Genomic DNA, 20,549 nt, shown 5'->3' with positions numbered 1-20,549 from the left:
TTACAGCGAGAATCAAGAGGATCCAGGGAGTTTGAATTTTCGACCCCCTCGCCCCACCCGCGACATGGAAAATTGGGCAAAATTGGCCAAAATTTAGCAAAATAATATTTGTTCAATATTTCCCCCAAAACCCCCCCAAATCAGCCGTCTTCACTCCCTGGAATGTTTTAGCATCCTAACCGATTATTACAGCGAGAATCAAGAGGATCCAGCTAGTTTGAATTTTCGACCCCCTCGCCCCACCCGCGACATGGAAAATTGGGCAAAATTGGCCAAAATTGAGCAAAATAATATTTGTTCAATATTTCCCCCGAAACCCCCCCAAATCAGCCGTCTTTGCTCCCTGGGATGTTTTAGAATCCTAACCGATTATTACAGCGAGAATCAAGAGGATCCTGGGAGTTTTAATTTTCGACCCCCTCGCCCCACCCGCGACATGGAAAATTGGCCAAAATTGAGCAAAATAATATTTGTTCAATATTTCCCCTGAAACCCCCCCAAATCAGCCGTCTTGCTCCTTAGGATGTTTTAGCATCCTAACCGATTATTACAGCGAGAATCAAGAGGATCCAGAGAGTTTGAATTTTCGACCCCATTGCCCCACCCGCGACATGGAAAATTCGGCAAAATTGGCCAAAATTCAGCAAAATAATATTTGTTCAATATTTCCCCCAGAACCCCCCCAAATCAGCTGTCTTCGCTCCCTGGAATGTTTTAGCATCCTAACTGATTATTACAGCGAGAATCAAGAGGATCCAGGGAGTTTGAATTTTCGACCCCATTGCCCCACCCGCGACATGGAAAATTCGGCAAAATTGGCCAAAATTGAGCAAAATAATATTTGTTCAATATTTCCCCCAGAACCCCCCCAAATCAGCCGTCTTCGCTCCCTGGAATGTTTTAGCATCCTAACCGATTATTACAGCGAGAATCAAGAGGATCCAGGGAGTTTGAATTTTCGACCCCCTCGCCCCAACCGCGACATGGAAAATTGGGCAAAATTGGAAAAATTGACCAAAATAATATTTGTTCAATATTTCCCCCGAAACCCCCCCAAATCAGCCGTCTTTGCTCCCCTGGATGTTTTAGCATCCTAACCGATTATTACAGCGAGAATCAAGAGGATCCAGGGAGTTTGAATTTTCGACCCCCTCGCCCCACCGCGACATGGAAAATTGGGCAAAATTGTCCAAAATTGAGCAAAATAATATTTGTTCAATATTTCCCCCAAAACCCCCCCAAATCAGCCGTCTTTGCTCCCTGGGATGTTTTAGCATCCTAACCGATTATTACAGCGAGAATCAAGAGGATCCAGGGAGTTTGAATTTTCGACCCCCTCGCCCCACCCGCGACATGGAAAATTCGGCAAAATTGGCCAAAATTGAGCAAAATAATATTTGTTCAATATTTCCCCCAGAACCCCCCCAAATCAGCCGTCTTCACTCCCTGGAATGTTTTAGCATCCTAACCGATTATTACAGCGAGAATCAAGAGGATCCAGCTAGTTTGAATTTTCGACCCCCTCGCCCCACCCGCGACATGGAAAATTGGGCAAAATTGGCAAAAATTGAGCAAAATAATATTTGTTCAATATTTCCCCCGAAACCCCCCCAAATCAGCCGCCTTTGCTCCCTGGGATGTTTTAGCATCCTAACCGATTATTACAGCGAGAATCAAGAGGATCCAGGGAGTTTTAATTTTCGACCCCCTCGCCCCACCCGCGACATGGAAAATTGGGCAAAATTGGCCAAAATTGAGCAAAATAATATTTTTTCAATATTTCCCCCAGAACCCCCCCAAATCAGCCGTCTTCACTCCCTGGAATGTTTTAGCATCCTAACCGATTATTACAGCGAGAATCAAGAGGATCCAGCTAGTTTGAATTTTCGACCCCCTCGCCCCACCCGCGACATGGAAAATTGGGCAAAATTGGCAAAAATTGAGCAAAATAATATTTGTTCAATATTTCCCCTGAAACCCCCCCAAATCAGCCGTCTTCGCTCCTTAGGATGTTTTAGCATCCTAACCGATTATTACAGCGAGAATCAAGAGGATCCAGAGAGTTTGAATTTTCGACCCCATTGCCCCACCCGCGACATGGAAAATTGGGCAAAATTGGCAAAAATTGACCAAAATAATATTTGTTCAATATTTCCCCCGAAACCCCCCCAAATCAGCCGTCTTAGCTCCCTGGGATGTTTTAGCATCCTAACCGATTATTACAGCGAGAATCAAGAGGATCCAGGGAGTTTGAATTTTCGACCCCCTCGCCCCACCGCGACATGGAAAATTGGGCAAAATTGAGCAAAATAATATTTACTAAATAGGTTCATTATTGCGGATTGAAATAATCGCTAGAGGGTATTCATTTGTCTCGCAATCTACTATGGTCAACAAGGAAATTCGTGATCACTCTCGCAAAAAGTGTTCACTGGCTTTCTAGGAAAATCGTGATCACTCTCGCAAAAAGTGTTCACTAGCTTACAAGTTCACGAGCTTTCGAGTGCCGCTGCAACTCTTTATCAAGTGACGAAAATTATCTGATGACGTATTCTATTTATACTAATCTCCGGGACCGTACGCACGAACGCGAGAACAATAGGTGGGCATTGATCCGTTGCGTCGGATGCGGTACGGCCGGTAATCCGTGTATGCAAATAAGCCGGGGGTATATGCAAATACGCCGTGGGTCGGCAATATGCAAATTAGACAAAATTGGCGGGCTTGCTAGTTTCCCGTGGGCGGGGGCTGACTAGCTGAGCGGTCCCTTGTTCGGGGCCGGGAACGATCGGGTCGGCGTGCACTGCCAGGTAAGGGGGTATTGTGCTGTCGGATGGTTCGCATCCAGAAGTCGGGGATGTCGATCCCGCTGTCTCTGTTGAAGTTGTTAGGACAAAGACGTATACTAATAGCCTCCTTAATCCTGCGTGTATACCAATGTCCCTCTTTGGCAATGCATTGTACACCCTCCCAATCTGGATGGTGTTGCTTCTCCCAAGCATGTTCTGCCACCGCGGATGTGTTGGTTCGCTGTAACCGAACATCGCGCTTGTGTTCAGAAATGCGTTCAACTATCGGTCGGGCTGTTTCTCCGATGTAAGACCCGTCACATCCCTGGCAAGGAATGTTGTATACTACGCCATCACGTCTGTGATCAGGGATAGGGTCTTTGGGGTGTAAATAATATTTGTTCAATTTTTCCCCCGAAACCCCCCCAAATCAGCCATCTTCGCTCCCTGGGATGTTTTAGCATCTTAACCGATTGTTACAGCGAGAATCAAGAGGATCCAGGGAGTTTTAATTTTCGACCCCCTCGCCCCACCCGCGACATGGAAAATTGGGCAAAATTGGCCAAAAATGATTAAAATAATATTTGTTCAATATTTCCCCCAGAACCCCCCCAAATCAGCCGTCATTACTCCCTGGAATGTTTTAGCATCCTAACCGATTATTACAGCGAGAATCAAGAGGATCCAGGGAGTTTGAATTTTTGACCCCCTCGCCCCACCCGCGACATAGAAAATTGGGCAAAATTGGCCAAAATTGAGCAAAATAATATTTGTTCAATATTTCCCCCGAAACCCCCCCAAATCAGCCGTCTTCGCTCCCTGGGATGTTTTAGCATCCTAACCGATTATTACAGCGAGAATCAAGAGGATCCAGGGAGTTTTAATTTTCGACCCCCTCGCCCCACCCGCGACATGGAAAATTGGGCAAAATTGGCCAAAATTGAGCAAAATAATATTTGTTCAATATTTCCCCCGAAACCCCCCAAAATCAGCCGTCTTCGCTCCTTGGGATGTTTTAGCATCCTAACCGATTATTACAGCGAGAATCAAGAGGATCCAGGGAGTTTGAATTTTCGACCCCCTCGCCCCACCCGCGACATGGAAAATTGGGCAAAATTGGCCAAAATTGAGCAAAATAATATTTGTTCAATATTTCCCCCGAAACCCCCCCAAATCAGCCGTCTTCGCTCCCTGGGATGTTTTAGCATCCTAACCGATTATTACAGCGAGAATCAAGAGGATCCAGGGAGTTTTAATTTTCGACCCCCTCGCCCCACCCGCGACATGGAAAATTGGCCAAAATTGAGCAAAATAATATTTGTTCAATATTTCCCCCGAAACCCCCCCAAATCAGCCGTCTTTGCTCCCTGGGATGTTTTAGCATCCTAACCGATTATTACAGCGAGAATCAAGATGATCCAGGGAGTTTGAATTTTCGACCCCCTCGCCCCACCCGCGACATGGAAAATTGGGCAAAATTGGGCAAAATTGAGCAAAATAATTTTTGTTTAATATTGCCCCCGAAACCCCCCCAAATCAGCCGTCTTTGCTCCCTGGGATGTTTTAGCATCCTAACCGATTATTACAGCGAGAATCAAGATGATCCAGGGAGTTTGAATTTTCGACCCCCTCGCCCCACCCGCGACATGGAAAATTGGGCAAAATTGAGCAAAATAATTTTTGTTTAATATTGCCCCCGAAACCCCCCCAAATCAGCCGTCTTTGCTCCCTGGGATGTTTTAGCATCCTAACCGATTATTACAGCGAGAATCAAGATGATCCAGGGAGTTTGAATTTTTGACCCCCTCGCCCCACCTGCGACATGGAAAATTGGGCAAAATTGGGCAAAATTGAGCAAAATAATTTTTGTTTAATATTGCCCCAGAAACCCCCCCAAATCAGCCGTCTTCGCTCCCTGGGATGTTTTACATGTAGGTTTTATAGGAAAGAAAATTGTAGGCCCTATAATTCTATATACAAAACATAGGGAATTTCTTTACTTCAAATTGCCTATTTTTTTTTCTAAAAACAACACCCCTTTAATAATTAATCTAAAAATCCTCTTTACAGTAAATAGGTAAAAGAAATAGAATACAGTATGAAAAATTCTTCATAACAGTCACCAAGAGAATTTCAATTATCATGGTTATTTTTATCCACAGATCAGAAACCAAATCCTGTAGTTACCGGTAATGGAAATGCTTTTTCTCCATAGAAAAGGCATTTGATAAGGTATTTAACCTGTAAAACAAATCAAAGTACTAAAATGTGTGCTACATCCTCAGAAGTGTATTAAACTTATCAAACAGTTAGCTTGTCTACAGGGCAGCGGCCAGCTCTCAGAGAATACATTCAAATCAGAAAACACAAAAGAGGATACATAAATCTATTTTTTGTTGACTGCCTGTTCAACTTATTGTTTTTGTTAAAAATTGGAAGAGTCTAAAATATCCATCAAAGAGGTACGTTAATATCTATATTAGATATTAACATACAATATAGTCATCAGTCTAATCAGACAGTGTTTGACTTAATTAATTCAGTGTGTTTTTTTTCTTCTTTTATTCCCCTTCTTTCCCTTCCTGTTCAGTAGTCTCCAGTCTTCGTTAGCACAGAGGGTGACCCAGGATTTTCTGAATTATATTATCACCTTTATTACACACCAACCACTTCAGGTTTTTTTTTTAACAAAGAGGGACCCCCCACTCACTTCTAGGGTCTTATACTTTACATGTTATTGTAGTGCACATCTACCAACTGATAAATCTTGACTAGATCTAGGCCTCTACCCCTGGCAATAGAAAACAGTATTATAATATATTAGAGCTACACTACCCTATTCCATAGCTCTCTCATAAACCCAGGGGGCTCCACCACCGAAGCGAAGGCAGCGGAGGCCCCATCTCCCAAAGGTCTAAGTTAGAACCTACACATGTACATGTACTGGATTCTATTTGAATTTTAATGTCAGAGTTAAAAAGTCAGGTTTAAGATAAGACATAGAAGAGATCTAGAGTATCATTTGTGGTTCTAGTAGATCTATAATGTTAGCTTACTAATGATGTAAAGACAGTTTCAATCTTGGGCCCTAGAATAGACTAATTACAAGCGATTGCTCGTATTGCCTGAGCTAGATATCTATCCTAGATCTCTTGTATTGCTAAACTAGATTAGGTCCCGCATTAGGTCTCGATTTTGATCTATAAAGCATGAATGGAAGGAGCCCCAGCCAGACCCAGTCCAGGGGCAGGGCTGCGCCACCCCATTCCCTGGCCAGGACCAAGGTCCAAACCGGGGTAGGCCTAGACTAAAGTAGTAATGATACAGGGGTATTTTTGCGCGCTGATTTCAAAAATTGCCGGCCCCAAGCGATCTGACCATCGGTTCGGCCGCCATTTTGAAATCCAAGATGGCCGCCATGAAAAATCAATAAATATCACTTTCTTGAGTTTTACATGGCATGTGACACTGAAATTTGGTATACAGGGGTATTTTGAGGTACTGATTTCAAATATTGTCAGCCCCAAGCAATTTGATTATTTGGTCGGCGGCAAAATGGCCGCCATGAAATATTATTGAAAACACTTTCTCAAGTTTCTTTTGAATTCCTATATTAAAATTTGGCATATATGCGTAATTTGGGACGCTGATTTCAAAAATTGCCGGCCCCAAGCGATCTGATCACCGGGTCGGCCACCATTTTGAAATCCAAGATGGCCGCCATCAAAAATCATTTTTCTAATTTTCTTGAGTTATACATCACATCTGACACTGAAATGTGGCAAACAGGGGTATTTTGGGATGCCAATTTCAAAAATCATCGGCCCTATGCAATCTGACAATCAGATCAGCCGCCATCTTCATTTCTAAGATGGCGGCCATCTTGAATTCCAAGATGGCCGACATATCCCCCTCCCCCACCTTGTCTTGTTTCGTTCTACTTGAGCTGTCACTCTGTAATTTGGCATACGGGAGTATTTTGAAGCACTGCTTAAGAAAAATGCTGGCCCCAAGTGATCAGACCACTGGGTCGGCAACCATCTTGAAATTCAAGATGGCCGTCATGAAAAATTGCTTTGTATCATTCTCTCCACAATCTAATTTGCATGATCTATGGCACAGTAATTTGGCACACAATCAAGGTATTTTCGTTGCTCATTGCCATCTGACCACTGGGTCAAACGCCATCTTCAGCTCCAAGATGGCGGACATCTTAAATTCATAAATGGCAGAAATAAATTTTTATCTCTTCTAAATGAGTTGTCACATTTTTCATTCTGGGTATTTCTGGACGCAAAGTTATTTTGGAATGTTGGTTGAAAACAAATGCCGTTCAAGCAATCTGACTATTCGGTCTGAAAAAAAAAAGTCTCATACCTGCTTTAGTGTCATTCAAATGTGTAAGCAATGATACATGGTCCATAAATTCTCAATCCAACTTGACTCTCCTATTCTTCATGTCGAAAGCATTGTCCTGAACAAAAACATAGTCCTGTGCATGGTAGATTAGCTGCAGAACATTTGCAATTTCCAGTGCACCGCTTTCTACACTTGCATCTGATCAGCTCTCTGCAGCTTTTTGACGCCTCTGGCAGTACTGTCTAGAATGGATGCCATCCCTCATCATCCTTTGTCCATCCCCAATCTGCAGGCGAAGGCAGCTCTGGGTTTGCTTTTTGAGATTGTCCCCATATGTGACCTGCTTGATAGACTGCCCTCTTCACATGTTGACGCAGTGCTTCTTTAGTTGGTGGAATGTTTTCCAGCTGTCGATTCCCCTGAGCAAATAGCTGCTTACGTGCTTCATTTACTTTCTTCAGAGAGGAAGTTCTACTGTACAGGACAACAAAGAACCTTTCAATTGTGTCCATGTCATCATTTGTTACTTCAAATGGTGCATTCGAGAGACGATTGAAGACCTCTCCTAAGTTTGGCATGGAATTCCATACATCCCACACAGTCTTCTTGCCTATCCCAGATAAAGCAGAAACGGTATCACATCCAGTAACAGCATGCAGGAACAGTAGTCCCCATGAACGTTCGAGGCCCAGCTTTCTCGAAATAGTATGAGCTGCTATGTACCTCAGAATTCTTCCATGTCCAAAGGCCAACCACAATGCGACGCCATCCATTTTACTGGCCATTGCGATAGCCAACACAACCACATCTGTGTCTGTAGCATGAATGATAATACTTCTGAATCCTTGCTGATATGCCTGCCAAGCATGAAGCACCATGCGTGAATCTGCTTCTTCATGTGTACATGGTTGAATGTTCTGCCAAACATTTAAGGAGGGTTTTGATTTAACCTCTTCTTCCTGGGTTGTAAGTAGAGTTTTTCCATCTGGAACACTCATTGTTTGTAGAGAAGCAGCAAGGAAATTGAACAATGTCTTCTTGTTAGAATCTACACGAAGGAAGCTGCTCCAGTTTAGAGGTACTGGTGTTTGTTCAGTTACATGAAGTGGCATGCCAGTACCCCGACCAAGCCTGGTGCCTCCTTTTAGGCTGTCGGTTCTATATGTATCCCACACAACATCGACACGTACCACCGTCTCCTCATTTAATTTTCGGGCAATGTATGGAAGGAACTGCTTCTCTGCATAATCTCCAAATGTCTTGATTACATCATTGCATTTTTTGGGTTCCAACTGATGCACTAGGGCTGCCCCATCGAAAATGCAAACTTCTGCTTTGGGTATGTCCTTGGTACGGGGTACAAGAGCTTCCAAACAAGGCACAAGATCAGCTTTGCTGGTTGGAGGGCGCATTGTATCAATATTCTCTGCCAATGCTGGGGGCCAACTGTGACATTCATGTTCAAAGAATGTGTCGATATCACCATCTCTAGCTTGACAAGAAATGTACATTCGAGAAAATAGCTCAACATTGCTTTTCATATTAGTCATCTTCACCAAAGACTTGGCATGTACTTTCTTGGCCTTGGATTTGAATATTGCCAGATTGTTCTTTGAAATTTTGTCATAGAATTTTCCAGAAGGATCTTTCATTCTCTCCAGAAATTTGTTATGTTGTGCCTTGCCAGTTTCCTCTATTGATCTGAGTGTTGCGACTGCTTCATGGGGCATGACGACCTTGGTGTCAAGCACGTACAGATCTTTAGTGTCTTCATCAAATGGATTCCCCAGTTTCTCAAATGAACTTATTGTATTGTTGAGATCTGTTGCAAAGGATTTCTGCATGCTTGGTAGTTGCTCATGATGGCGAACATCAGGTTCCTTCTCGCTCTGGAACTGGTCCTCATATTCACTCATAATTCTTGCTATTTCTGGACCAGCCACCATCCATCGACAAAGAGCAGCTTCATTCTCAGTGATTCCTATTACCCCACCATCACCTTTGACTACAGCATTCTGCTGTTCATGTACTTGGTCATGTGCTAATGCAGAGAATCTGTGTGATGACTTTTGAGTAACAAAGTTCCCATCGGTGAAGGAATTATGGGTATCCATGGGATTGATTGGAAGATCCTGGAGATCCATGATATGCACTGTAATGGTAATGATCCATTGCAAACAGCCATGGAATGATCGCCTTAAGGGCCTCCACGTACATCATGTAGTTAGCTTCCCTTTGTGATCTTAGGAATGCTAGGAGAAGGCATTCCAACTGCAAAACCTTATTCCAGTAACAAAACTGGGGATAATCTGTTGCCATCTTGAGCTTCCAAGCATCAAACGATTGGATGTTTTCACTTGCACATGTTTTTACATAGTCTTGGTATGCTGATTGCTGAAGAGAATGAAGTGCTGCAGCAGTAACCTGGTGTGCCCATTGAGCCCTTGAAGTCTGTGATCCTTTTTGAAGACTCTCGGCTCTTCCTTCTGTTGTTACACCTGCATTAGTGATCACACTCGTCCAACCGCTCCCTTCCAAGAAGTCACCGATCACTTTCAACAAGGCCATCTCTATGTGAAGTCCTCCCATCATCACCACAAACTTGTCTTCGCCGTATACATTTGGCCATGTCCACTGAATCTTCTTAGCAATAGCATAGAGGGGTTGGTCAACAGTGAGAACAGGAACTTGCCCGGGATTCAGTAGTTCTGCTGCCTGCTTGATCGAGTTCATCCCATGTTTCACCATCTCTAATGTATGGGCACTCTCACGGAACATAGGTAACAGTCCTGTAATAGCAGGTGGTCGAGGAACTCCAACCTGTAAATTTGCCATGTAGGCTGACCAGGATATGTCCTTTTCACCCTCGAGACCTCCATTCTCCCGCAGTTTGTGTACAAAGGAAAGCCACTGACTGTCCTTGTCCTCTATTCTTGTAGAAACAGTTGGAGTTGATTGATGCTTAGGTTTTCTTGGAATGGGCTGATTAGATGGAAATGCCGCAGGAGGGACATCACTGTAAGATGTTGGTAGGGCATCAATGGTTTTCCTATGCTTACTCTTTCCATTCTCAGCGACATTCTCATGATTCCTAACGGTACCTTTATTGTCTTGTGAGACATGTTGTGTAAGCGAAATTGCTGTCCCATGAAAGGAAGTTCGCGAGGATCCTGCTGATGGATCGTGATCAATGTTGTCCAGGTTCCCTGTTGTGAACAACCCACTTCGCAGTTTAGTTGGACACACCACTCGGTCATTTTCATAGACTTCGATAGCCTTGTTAGCTTCATCTACGGATATTTGGAGGACGCGGTCATATGACACTGACAAACCATGCTGAAAAAGGATGTCCACAAGATCCCTTTTCCTTGTCTTATTATGAATGAGGAGACCAAGGTAGACAGGCAAAGAGGTTTCACGCTCCAAACTATGACGGGCTCGTGCGGTTTCAGGTCTACCTCGTTTAACAGTGTTGAATGTGACAAGCTGACTTATGGATTGCACATGGATGCTCTTTTTCTTTGTCATCTGTTTTTTAATGTTGGTACCCACAAGGATCATTTGCATCAAGGTGGTTAATGATTGAGCTGTGGTGTTACACGATTCGTCAAGAAGAGATCCATTGAAGAGATGATGCCTTTCCAAAATATCTCTGCGCACAATCTTAGCTGCTCTCATTAAGATTACAGCATCATCATCATCAGAGCCTTGTCTACAGGTGTTCAATAAAGTGTCACCAGTGTCCTCTTTAAACGACAAAACTACCTCATAATTGGTTGTATGTGCCTCAAGATATGGAAGTTGTCTGAGAAGCTTGTCTTTAATGTGAGTTGAATTAATCTTCTTCGAAATATCACCTCCTAGTTGCTTCAAACGCTCTGTATAAAGTTTTACAAGATCTGCAAGCTTGAATGCATTACAACTGCCATCTGTCAACTTCATTTCTTCCAAATGGGATATCAATTCTGCCAATGCTACCGATTCCGGTTGCATATTTTCATTTGAACTGGTAAGTACTTCCTTCTTTCTTTCAAATGATCTGTATCTGGTGTATAGGGCAGTCAGACATTTCTTGTGATATACGGCACCTGATGCTGTCATATCACCTACTGATAATTTAGTAAGAAGTTTGGTTTCTCTCAGCTCTGTCGCCATCATTCTAACTTTTGAATCTAAATTTATTGTTGCTGCCCTGTGAACTACTTGATCATTAGTAATAACATCATCGCAAAAGAAACATGTCTTAGTGTTTTTCTGTTCTTCAGATGAAGATGCCAAGCTTGTTCTTAGTCTTTTCCTTACAGGTGAGAAAGCTGCATCATCAAGTTTGTTGTCTGCACTCTGCTTCATTGCAACTGATTCAGCTCGGCCCACTCTATAACCGCAACATTGCCTGTAACATTTTTTGTGCCATTTGGCAGCATGCAAAGCTAGCGTCTCTGCAATACCACAACCTTCATCCAGTCGGGAAATGTTTATCCCACAAGGCAAGGCACCTAGATCATGCAGTGTTCTGAGGTTCTGAGCAAGTTTCTCATAGACTTCTCGACTTGACTGATTGCTGGCTCTACGAGCATCTCTTAATAGATCATTATCCGAATGTTCCTGACAAAGAGCACAAAGTTGCCAGTTTGTTGGACTTGCCATTGTAGATGATGCTTTCTCTGATTTTAGCATTTGATCTGAAAAAGAGAAAGATAATGCAATAATTCATAATTTAATATGTTATTGTTACCTTTATTTATCATTGTTAATATTACCATTTCTACCTAGACTTGTTATATTGTTATATTGTTATTGACATTAATCACAGAATGCTATTATTTTTCATCACCACTATATATCACAGATTTCTATAACTTTTTATAAATATATGCATGTTGACGAGTGGCACTCTTGAATACCTTTTAATGCAAGGCAAGTTAAATTTGTACCTGAGTTTATTTTATACAATACCCATTCCCCACTCCAAATTCCCCCCCCCCCCCCCGTTTTATATTTTTAGAGGCACTTTCCCGTCCATTATTTTCTGACAAGCACCTCCACCCCAATCTCTTTTTTTGGGGGGTGGGTAGTGACAAATTCTGTTGAGAGGGCACTCTACCCCATCCCCGGTTATTAGTGGTAATCTGTACTTACATGCAATATGAAACTTCAGGACTAAATATTACTCTGTGATGATGACCATGCTCTCACTAGAAAAACCCGATAGTGACATGATAACAGATTCATACACACTTTACTGGAACTAGCTGAAGGCTCTCTGGGGGTGCTACATGTAAGAAAAGAAGAAAAAAAAAACGAACAAATATTGATTACTACAAATAATTGGAATTGTTAAAATCAGATCAAACTTTTCACAAGGTGAAATGCAATATTGAAGTCATTAGATTATATTTCTGTTTTGTCTTTACAACAATTATGTGTATATGGGACTAAAATTGCAGCATGAAGATTTCACTTTTCATTGTAAGAATTCAAAGGGCAAGCACACTAGTGCGGGCATTTGACATTTGGTGTCTATAAAACCATTACTGTTAACAAGAGCCCCCCCCCCCCCTTATTGCACCAATCGTAAGTGTCAATTTGCCTTTAAACTAGCGCATATAGCAATCGAGATATGAAATCTGAACACTCTCCAAGTGGTAGTTTTGAAATTCGAATTTCACATAACTTTACATATTTCTAAATTAAATCATCAACAAGAAAACAAAACCAAGTAATGATGTCGTATTCCTGAATACGTTAAGCATTCATCCAGTGGAATAATTAAAATTACAGTCATCCAATATTTCATTGTAGTATCTGCTCACCTGCAAAAATAACTCTTCATTTTGTTTTGCTGGAAAGTAGCTGGCAAAGACCTTCAATATCCTCCCCATAGGCTACACCAAATCTGAACAAGGGAAGACAATAAAAGAGGAATCAAAGGGCTGCATACACTACCACACTTGGTTATGAATAAAAAGTAAAATGAAAAATAATAAAATTTACCTATGATGGATTACAAACTATCAAAACTTGTATAGACATGAATAGGCTTTACCAGAAAAAAAACATATTGGCATAAAGAAGAAAAATTCTCAGGCTATTTGTATAAAAATACCTTATATAAAATCTTAGTAATTTAGGAGAATTAGAAAAGATGAAAAATAACCTAGGAAGAGATTCCTTGAATGCGATCAGATTATAGCGTGCTAAAGCCAGGGCAATAATAGTATCATCGTCATTATTTATTTAGATATATAATAATAAAGCAACATTTCAGAACACATTTTATGACCCTGATTCTGCAAACAAACCGTTGAATGAATTGAAAAAAATAATACAGGAAAAGGTAAGTTGGTTCAGTGCTCATCCACGATTAGATTGATCGATCACATATTCATTATTACCAATTGATATAAAAAATACCCCATTTTAATATGATAATATTAGAAATCAATGATTTCAAGACATTCTAAATATTATTTAGAATGTTTATTGTCTATTTTAGTCTATTTCAGAAAGATTTGCTGCATCTTTTATCGTAAGAGATGCGTTGGTCATGAATATAGTCATGAAATGTCTTTTCACTCGTCTCATGTGGTCTGATAGAGTAGACTAGCTTTCTAAGATGAATAGAAAAGTAAAATTATGATGAGAGTCTATATATTATCAAGAATACTACATCCAAGCAATATTTTAATCAAGTATTTAAATAAATGGCATGATTTATGAAGTTATTATAGAAGAATGGCATTTTTTATTCGAAAATTGGTGAGAAGACCACTCCTAGTACCAATGAGGTCCAAACATTACATGTATGGACCTCATAGGCGACATCAGTAGTATTTTTGGTTAGAAATCTCTGAGAACAGGATATTTATATATTATATCACAAGTACAAGCTATATTCCTTTCTCTTATTTAAATTATAATTTTATAGTGTAAATGCATCGTTAGCAACAACAAAAAAATGAAAGAAATGAAGGGGAACTTACATTTTCACGGTTTTCCTGATTTTCTGGGCAGTTGCTCTTCACTTCTGACTCGCGATCGAAGCTGATATGAAGATCACGTGATTCGCGTTCTCGTCAGCTGATCGGTTGGTTATTCTTTTCGTCAGACGTTAATAATATATATTTTATAATGCTAGCATTCATCGCTAATTTAGGTGAAAGAGATTGAAGTTAAACAGCGCCAGGTCCTAATCATAATTATTTTGGAAGAGTGTATTTATACACTCGATCTCATACCTGACGTAGACGGCGCTATTCAACAAATGCACAATCTTCAATATAAAAAATAAAACAGAAAGAACGCCTTGAACACATGCCAAAATGCCTAACGATTTCTCCGCGGCATTAACAACTATCGTAAAGGGCGTGGAGAAGACCACTCTAGGCGACACCCCAATACTTACCCGTGCTAATAAACTGGGACTCCACTCACGCGCATTTGGGCCGCCCTAGCTTAGAACTAAGCAATATTATCTAGAAATTGTTGAATTGTAGTCATGAAATATGTTCTATTAAATAAATTGATAATGTTTAATCGGTACTCACCGGTTCTTTTGTTGCATTTTCAGACCATTTCTCACAATTCTTCGTAAATATTTGCGGCAAATCTTGTCGCCATAGACAGCTTAACATCCATCTTTATTGATAAATGGAGCGCCCTTTACGATAGTTGTTAATGCCGCGGAGAAATCGTTAGGCATTTTGGCCTGTGTTCAAGGCGTAGCTGTTCTATTTTTTTTTATAGGTATGAGATCGAAATCACAGCGAGTATTTACACTCTTCCATAATGATTCCGAAAGGGAGGCGCAACACCCCCCACCCACAGGGGCGCAAATTCCAGGGGGACATGTCCCCCTCACCTAGAATAGTAGGGGGACACATTATGAAATGTCATCCCCCTACTATTTTGGGTCTTTTCATTCAAAATCGAAATAAAATATGTATTTTGGAAGAGACGATCTTACTTTTGGGGTGCCCTTTTTTTTTGCTTGTTTGCTTATCAAATTTCTTTTGGTCAAGATGACCTTCTTTTTGGGGTGATAAACCTTCTTTTTTGTTTTTGTTTGTTTGTTTTTTTCTTGTCAAATTTTCCAGCCCCTGGTCCCGGCTACCTTTAGGGAGAGATTTCCGCCCTTGCCTAACAGTACACTTGATATTGTTTGCGAATCTGCGTGGGCGTCGGGGGCTGGGGGATGAGGAAAAGCGGTGAGACGAGAAAAAAAAATAGAAGGAAAAAGAGGACAGAAAAAAAGTGAACGAAAGAAAAATTAATGGAAAATAAAAGGGAGGAGAAAATAGTGAGAAAAGTGATGGGTAGGTCGAGATTTTATGTGTCCGTGCAAAAAGAAATGAGCAGAGGTTGAGATGTTGTCTGTTTGGGCAAATGTCTGTCTGTTTGTTGGACTGGCGCCTGTTGCAAAAATTATTAAGCTGATGGAATCAGAAAGTTCCAACTGCTTCATGTCATACCGACAGTGACAGGATTAAGCGGTTGTATATATAAATCACGCTCTAAAACTGTGTTCTTTATTAAAAAGTTGTCCTTCATATTCATTTTCGCAAAAGAATATCAAGTTTTCAATTAATTGTCTATAGTTATCCTGTTTATGATAAATATACTTAGAAATTGGGTTAGGTTAGGGTTATCAAATTATCGGGGCAGAAAATATATTTTTTCAGTTTGCGCGTCGAGCTGGCATTAGTGATCAGTGAGATTATGTTTTTAATGACATTCATTCTATTCACAGCAATATATTATTAAACATAGCCGCATGAATTATAGATAGGTCTATAGTTATCAGGTGAATAATTTACCGCTACACACTGATCATGCGGATACTGTTTTGTAAAGGGGAATTTCACCTTGATAAAAAGATTGTGAAAATATAGGCCAAAGAAAAATAATTTCAAAACATCGGTGAAGGTGTTATTTAAAAAAAATGGAGTTAGTAGAATTTCGAATGCTTGATTTGTGACGTCATAAACGAGCAGTTGCTCAATATTCTATGTAATACAAAATGCAAAAATTTCCCATTTTTAATGGTCCGTAATGACCCACTTTTTTCTTTTTGGAGAGAGTATGAAGTTATCTATTGATATACTGAATGTACAATAAAAGTCATTATCACGTATTTCTTGACATTTCATTTACTTTTTACCATAATTATATCCGATATAGCTGCTCGCAAAGGCCTACGCCGTCACAAATAATTATTTAAAAAATCTCACCTTTAATTTTTTTTTGGTGGGGGATGGATTTTTCCTGAACGCATACCAATTTTTCAAATTATTTTTTCTGCTATTTTCATAATTAACTTTAAATAAATTCACCTATGCACTACTTAATTTTTTCAAAGACAAAATAACAAAATTACATCTAGTCTTCATCATCACCATCATCACCAACTTCATTCTCATCATCATCACCACTACCACCATCATTATCATCATCATCATCATCATCATCATCATCACCGCCACCATCACCACCACCATCATCATCACCAAGATAATTTTCATCATCTTTCTTTTTCTTTCTTTTTTTTTCCCCTTCCCTTCTTCTTTTTTTCCTTCCTATTTTCCTCCCTTTTTAGAGGGGCACACCACCAAATAAATATGTTTGTTGTTGTTGTATATAAGTTGGCGGATGCCTCATGAAATGAAATAAAAATAATAATTGTATAAGAATAATGATATGCCTAATAATGTAAATTTACCTTGTCGGGTAGTTGATGTTAATTCTTTAAAACAACAATATTGAAAATAAAAATAATATGTAAATACTGATAACAATAACAATTACAAGTGGACAATGCTGTGAAGATTTATAGTACTGATTTATTACAATTCTAATGTAATTTCAATTCAATATCCGATATCTAACTTTCAGTTCAGATTTCCATTTCAATCTTAATTTTAATGTCAATAACAGTATTTTTTTCAAATACTACCCAGTGGGTAGCATTTGCACGTGTATATCATAATTGACTATATGTGATTGTTTGATTTTCTGTAAATATGTTCATTTTCTATGCTATGTTATGTATGTTCAATACCATGTAAAAATGCAAATTTCCACTTATTTATTTATCTGGACAATAAATACTACCTTATGAACCTTATGAACCTTATAAAAGAGAAAATAAGGAAATGGAAAAAGTAAGAAGGATAAGAAGAAAAAAAGAAAGCCAAACAAACAAGACAAAATAATATCAAAATTTTGTAATAAAGTCAGTCAGTTTAATAATTATGTTTTCAATGAAATGAGACATAAAAGAATTGAAACAAGTAAAAAGGGCTACATCATAGTTAAAAGAAATAGAGGGAAGCTCCGAGACAATAAAAAGTGTAAAAAAAATCAGAAAAGACTTTGAAACACTCTGAACACGAGTATAATATTAAAAAAAATTGGGAATAAGCGAGGACAAGTAGGTGAGGGACCCCCCCCTCTCTCTCTAGTTATTTACTCAAACTCGCATATACAAGAGAAGAAATTCTTACTAATCAAAATATTGCGAGCAAAAAGCATGAGCTGACATTTTTTTTAATATGCAAAACTGATAGAGAGACACATTTTGAACAATTCATGAAACATAATAATCATTCATTATAGTTACCAATCGGTGGTGGAAATGGAAAAAATGACCTTCTTTTTAGTGACAACTTTATAAAAAAATTGTCAAATTTTACACGAGACAAAATGACCTTCGATCATTGCTATAGTTAAAACCTTTTTTTTTTTTGGGGGGGGGGGGGATGCCAAATATCACGTGGACAAAATGACTTTCCCTTTTCTTATTTTTGTGGGGGGGGGGGGGCTTGCCGAATATTACGCGGACAAAATGACTTTCATTTTGAGTGACCATTTTTTTTTAACTTGTCAAACTTTACGCGAGACAATATAATGACCGGTTTTTTTTTTTTTAGTAAGAACCTTTTTTGGGAGTTGTCAAATTTTACTTGAGAAAATTCACCCCACCCCCCCCCTACTTAATTTGGAAAATCTTGGATGCGCCTCTATAATGAAGATTAAGATCATGCGTATATATAGCTTACATCCACGGCAGAGGCGTAAACCGCCGGGGGCATGCAGGCTGGCCCTTGATCCCCGGTCCAGTGGATTTCACCCAAAAAAAAACGGGATAAGAGAAAAGGAATGAAGGAAGGAAAAGAAAGAAAGAAAGAAAGAAAGAAAGACAGAAAGAGAAAGGGAAGAGAAATAAAAGGCCATAAAAAAGCAAAAGGAAAGAAAAATGCATGCGAGAATAATTCCGAATGTTATGTCAAAATCTATTGCAAAATTGATATTTGTAATAAAAGTGACAAAGGTTTTGCTCGCTCGCCTCTTCATCTGGTAGGCGCGTAGCTAGGGGCGGTGCCCCCCGAAAAGGTCCCTCCCCCCAAAAAAAATAAGGAGGGAATAGAGAAAATAAAAAGCGAAATGAGAAAAGGGGGATGTATATAACTTAGTTTATAATTGTTTTTCCTTTTTTGGGGGGGAAGGGATCAAAACATTAACGTTATGTTTTTCTATAAATAGGTCTAATTGCTAAATATCCAGAGTTATCGAGACCCACCTGCTGATATTGCACTGGGGGTACACGATGGAAGGGTTAGGCCTAGGGGCCCCCGAAAGTTCTACAACCAAGATAAAAAAGAAATGAAGGGAATTAATGAAAAGAAAAGGAAAAGTGTAAGTTAAGATATCTATCTCAAATTTAGATTTGCACGAAAAGTTTTTTTCTCGCTTGCTTCACTCGCTTGGAACATATAAAGCAACTTTATTCCCACGCGCCATGTATGCCTACATTGGCCCTCTTTCTTTCTTTTATTTTATTTTTTTTTTACTCATCACGCTACCGTACTGCCACACACGGGTTTGCCCTAATGATCGTGGACAATCATAAAAATATCATTTTCATACCATGTGACTGGGAAATTTTTGGCTCCACCCCCCCCCCCCTCTCGATCCCTGTATCGATTTTGACTTGATAGGGGCCTATACCTGATGGAATTAGCTTCATTCAATATAAAATCATAACGGATAGAACGCCTTGAATACAGGCCAAACAGCCTAACGACATTGCCGTGTCACGTGACAACCAGTATTAAACGAGAATGTGCACAACCCTATGGCGACAAAATTTGCCGCAAAAGTTGAGCAAGTTCTGGACAAAAAGGCTTCAATACCCCAAGAAAAGACCAGGCGAGTACTATTTATACATTTTTTCAATTTAGTAATATCTAGAGTCTAATTTAAGAACAGATTTCGTCATGGAGCTCCATGGTAAGATCTAGTAATTTAGGTCCAACATTTAATTCGCGTGCACTCACTTTTTTAACACAGGAATTAATAGCCTTGGTGCTTAGAGTGATTGGTACTAGGAGTGGAGAAGACATCCCTCCCTTATCATTCATAGTCTACATAGATATAACAAAATAATGAGCATGTGGGACTGAATAGAAATTGCTGATAAAATCATTTAAGGGAACCACTTTTAGTACTTTGTTTTCTTACCAAAATAATCTTAGTTTACAGTGTCTACATGGTGAATCTAATTCTTTATATATAAACATGGCTTTTAAATACACTCACCAGCGTATAATGACTCGGAAGAAGTGTTCTACTGGCAGCTCTGCAAGATGAGTAGCTTTTGCCTTTGTACTGTGCCTGAGGTGGCTCCTCAACTTTCAGCCAATCACGCGCGAGTATTTAGGGGACTCCCCATTTTTACTTATTGCTAGTCTATGCATTTAGACTGTTTTTACATTACAATTATTATTGTTTAATGTCCCTGGAAGAATAATTCGAATTTTCACCCAGCTGCGCATTCAAAGTTACTGTCTAGTTCATATTCATATCTTTCTATGACAAATAAACAAAGCACAAAGGATTTGCCACCTTCAGTGGTATCAATATCTGACTTTGCTTTAGAACTAGAGAAATTTTCCATGTGAGCATTATGGCGCGGCCATATTGGAATTCAAGATGGCGGCTAACACAATGGTCATATCTTTCAGAATTGTCAATTTCTTAATTCAGGATATCAAAATGTCATAGTTAAGTAAACTGCAGTGGCATAAATCATATATAAAAAGAAAAAACAAGAGAAAACAAAATTTCATGGCGGCCATCTTGGATTTCAAAATGGCGTCCGAACCGATGGTCATGTCGCTTGGGGCCCGCAATTTTTTTAATCAGCACCCAAAATTACCCCTGTATGCCAAATTACAATGCCATAGCTTAAGTAGAATGAGTATTAATAAGAAAAAACAACTTTATTATGGCGGCCATCTTGGAATTCAAGATGGCCGCCAACCCGATCGTCAGATCACTTAGGGTCAGCAATAATAATACTCAGCATCACAAAATACCACTACATGACGATTTTCAGAGCCA

General features: G+C 39.7%; 2 protein-coding genes across 2 annotated transcripts; both read right to left on the bottom strand.

Annotated features, from left to right (window-relative positions):
- Positions 1 to 5,355: 5,355 nt before the first annotated feature.
- On the bottom strand, positions 5,356 to 19,827 carry LOC135154778 (uncharacterized). The gene is made up of 4 exons (XM_064102645.1): positions 19,746 to 19,827; positions 12,962 to 13,044; positions 12,288 to 12,420; positions 5,356 to 11,830 (listed from the first exon to the last, which is right to left on the bottom strand). Exon 4 carries the CDS (start codon positions 11,823 to 11,825, stop codon positions 9,249 to 9,251), a length of 2,577 nt encoding a protein of 858 aa, XP_063958715.1. The 5' UTR covers positions 11,826 to 11,830; positions 12,288 to 12,420; positions 12,962 to 13,044; positions 19,746 to 19,827; the 3' UTR covers positions 5,356 to 9,248.
- LOC135154779 (uncharacterized) lies at positions 7,391 to 9,292 on the bottom strand. The gene has a single exon (XM_064102646.1). The coding sequence runs from the start codon at positions 9,290 to 9,292 to the stop codon at positions 7,391 to 7,393; it is 1,902 nt and encodes a 633-aa protein (XP_063958716.1).
- Positions 19,828 to 20,549: the final 722 nt, after the last annotated feature.

This window comes from Lytechinus pictus, chromosome 7, assembly GCF_037042905.1.
Source record: "Lytechinus pictus isolate F3 Inbred chromosome 7, Lp3.0, whole genome shotgun sequence".
NCBI classification, from domain to species: Eukaryota; Metazoa; Echinodermata; class Echinoidea; order Temnopleuroida; family Toxopneustidae; genus Lytechinus; species Lytechinus pictus.
The sequence above is the reverse complement of the archived record's forward strand: the minus strand, read 5'-3'. Positions and strand labels throughout refer to the sequence as shown.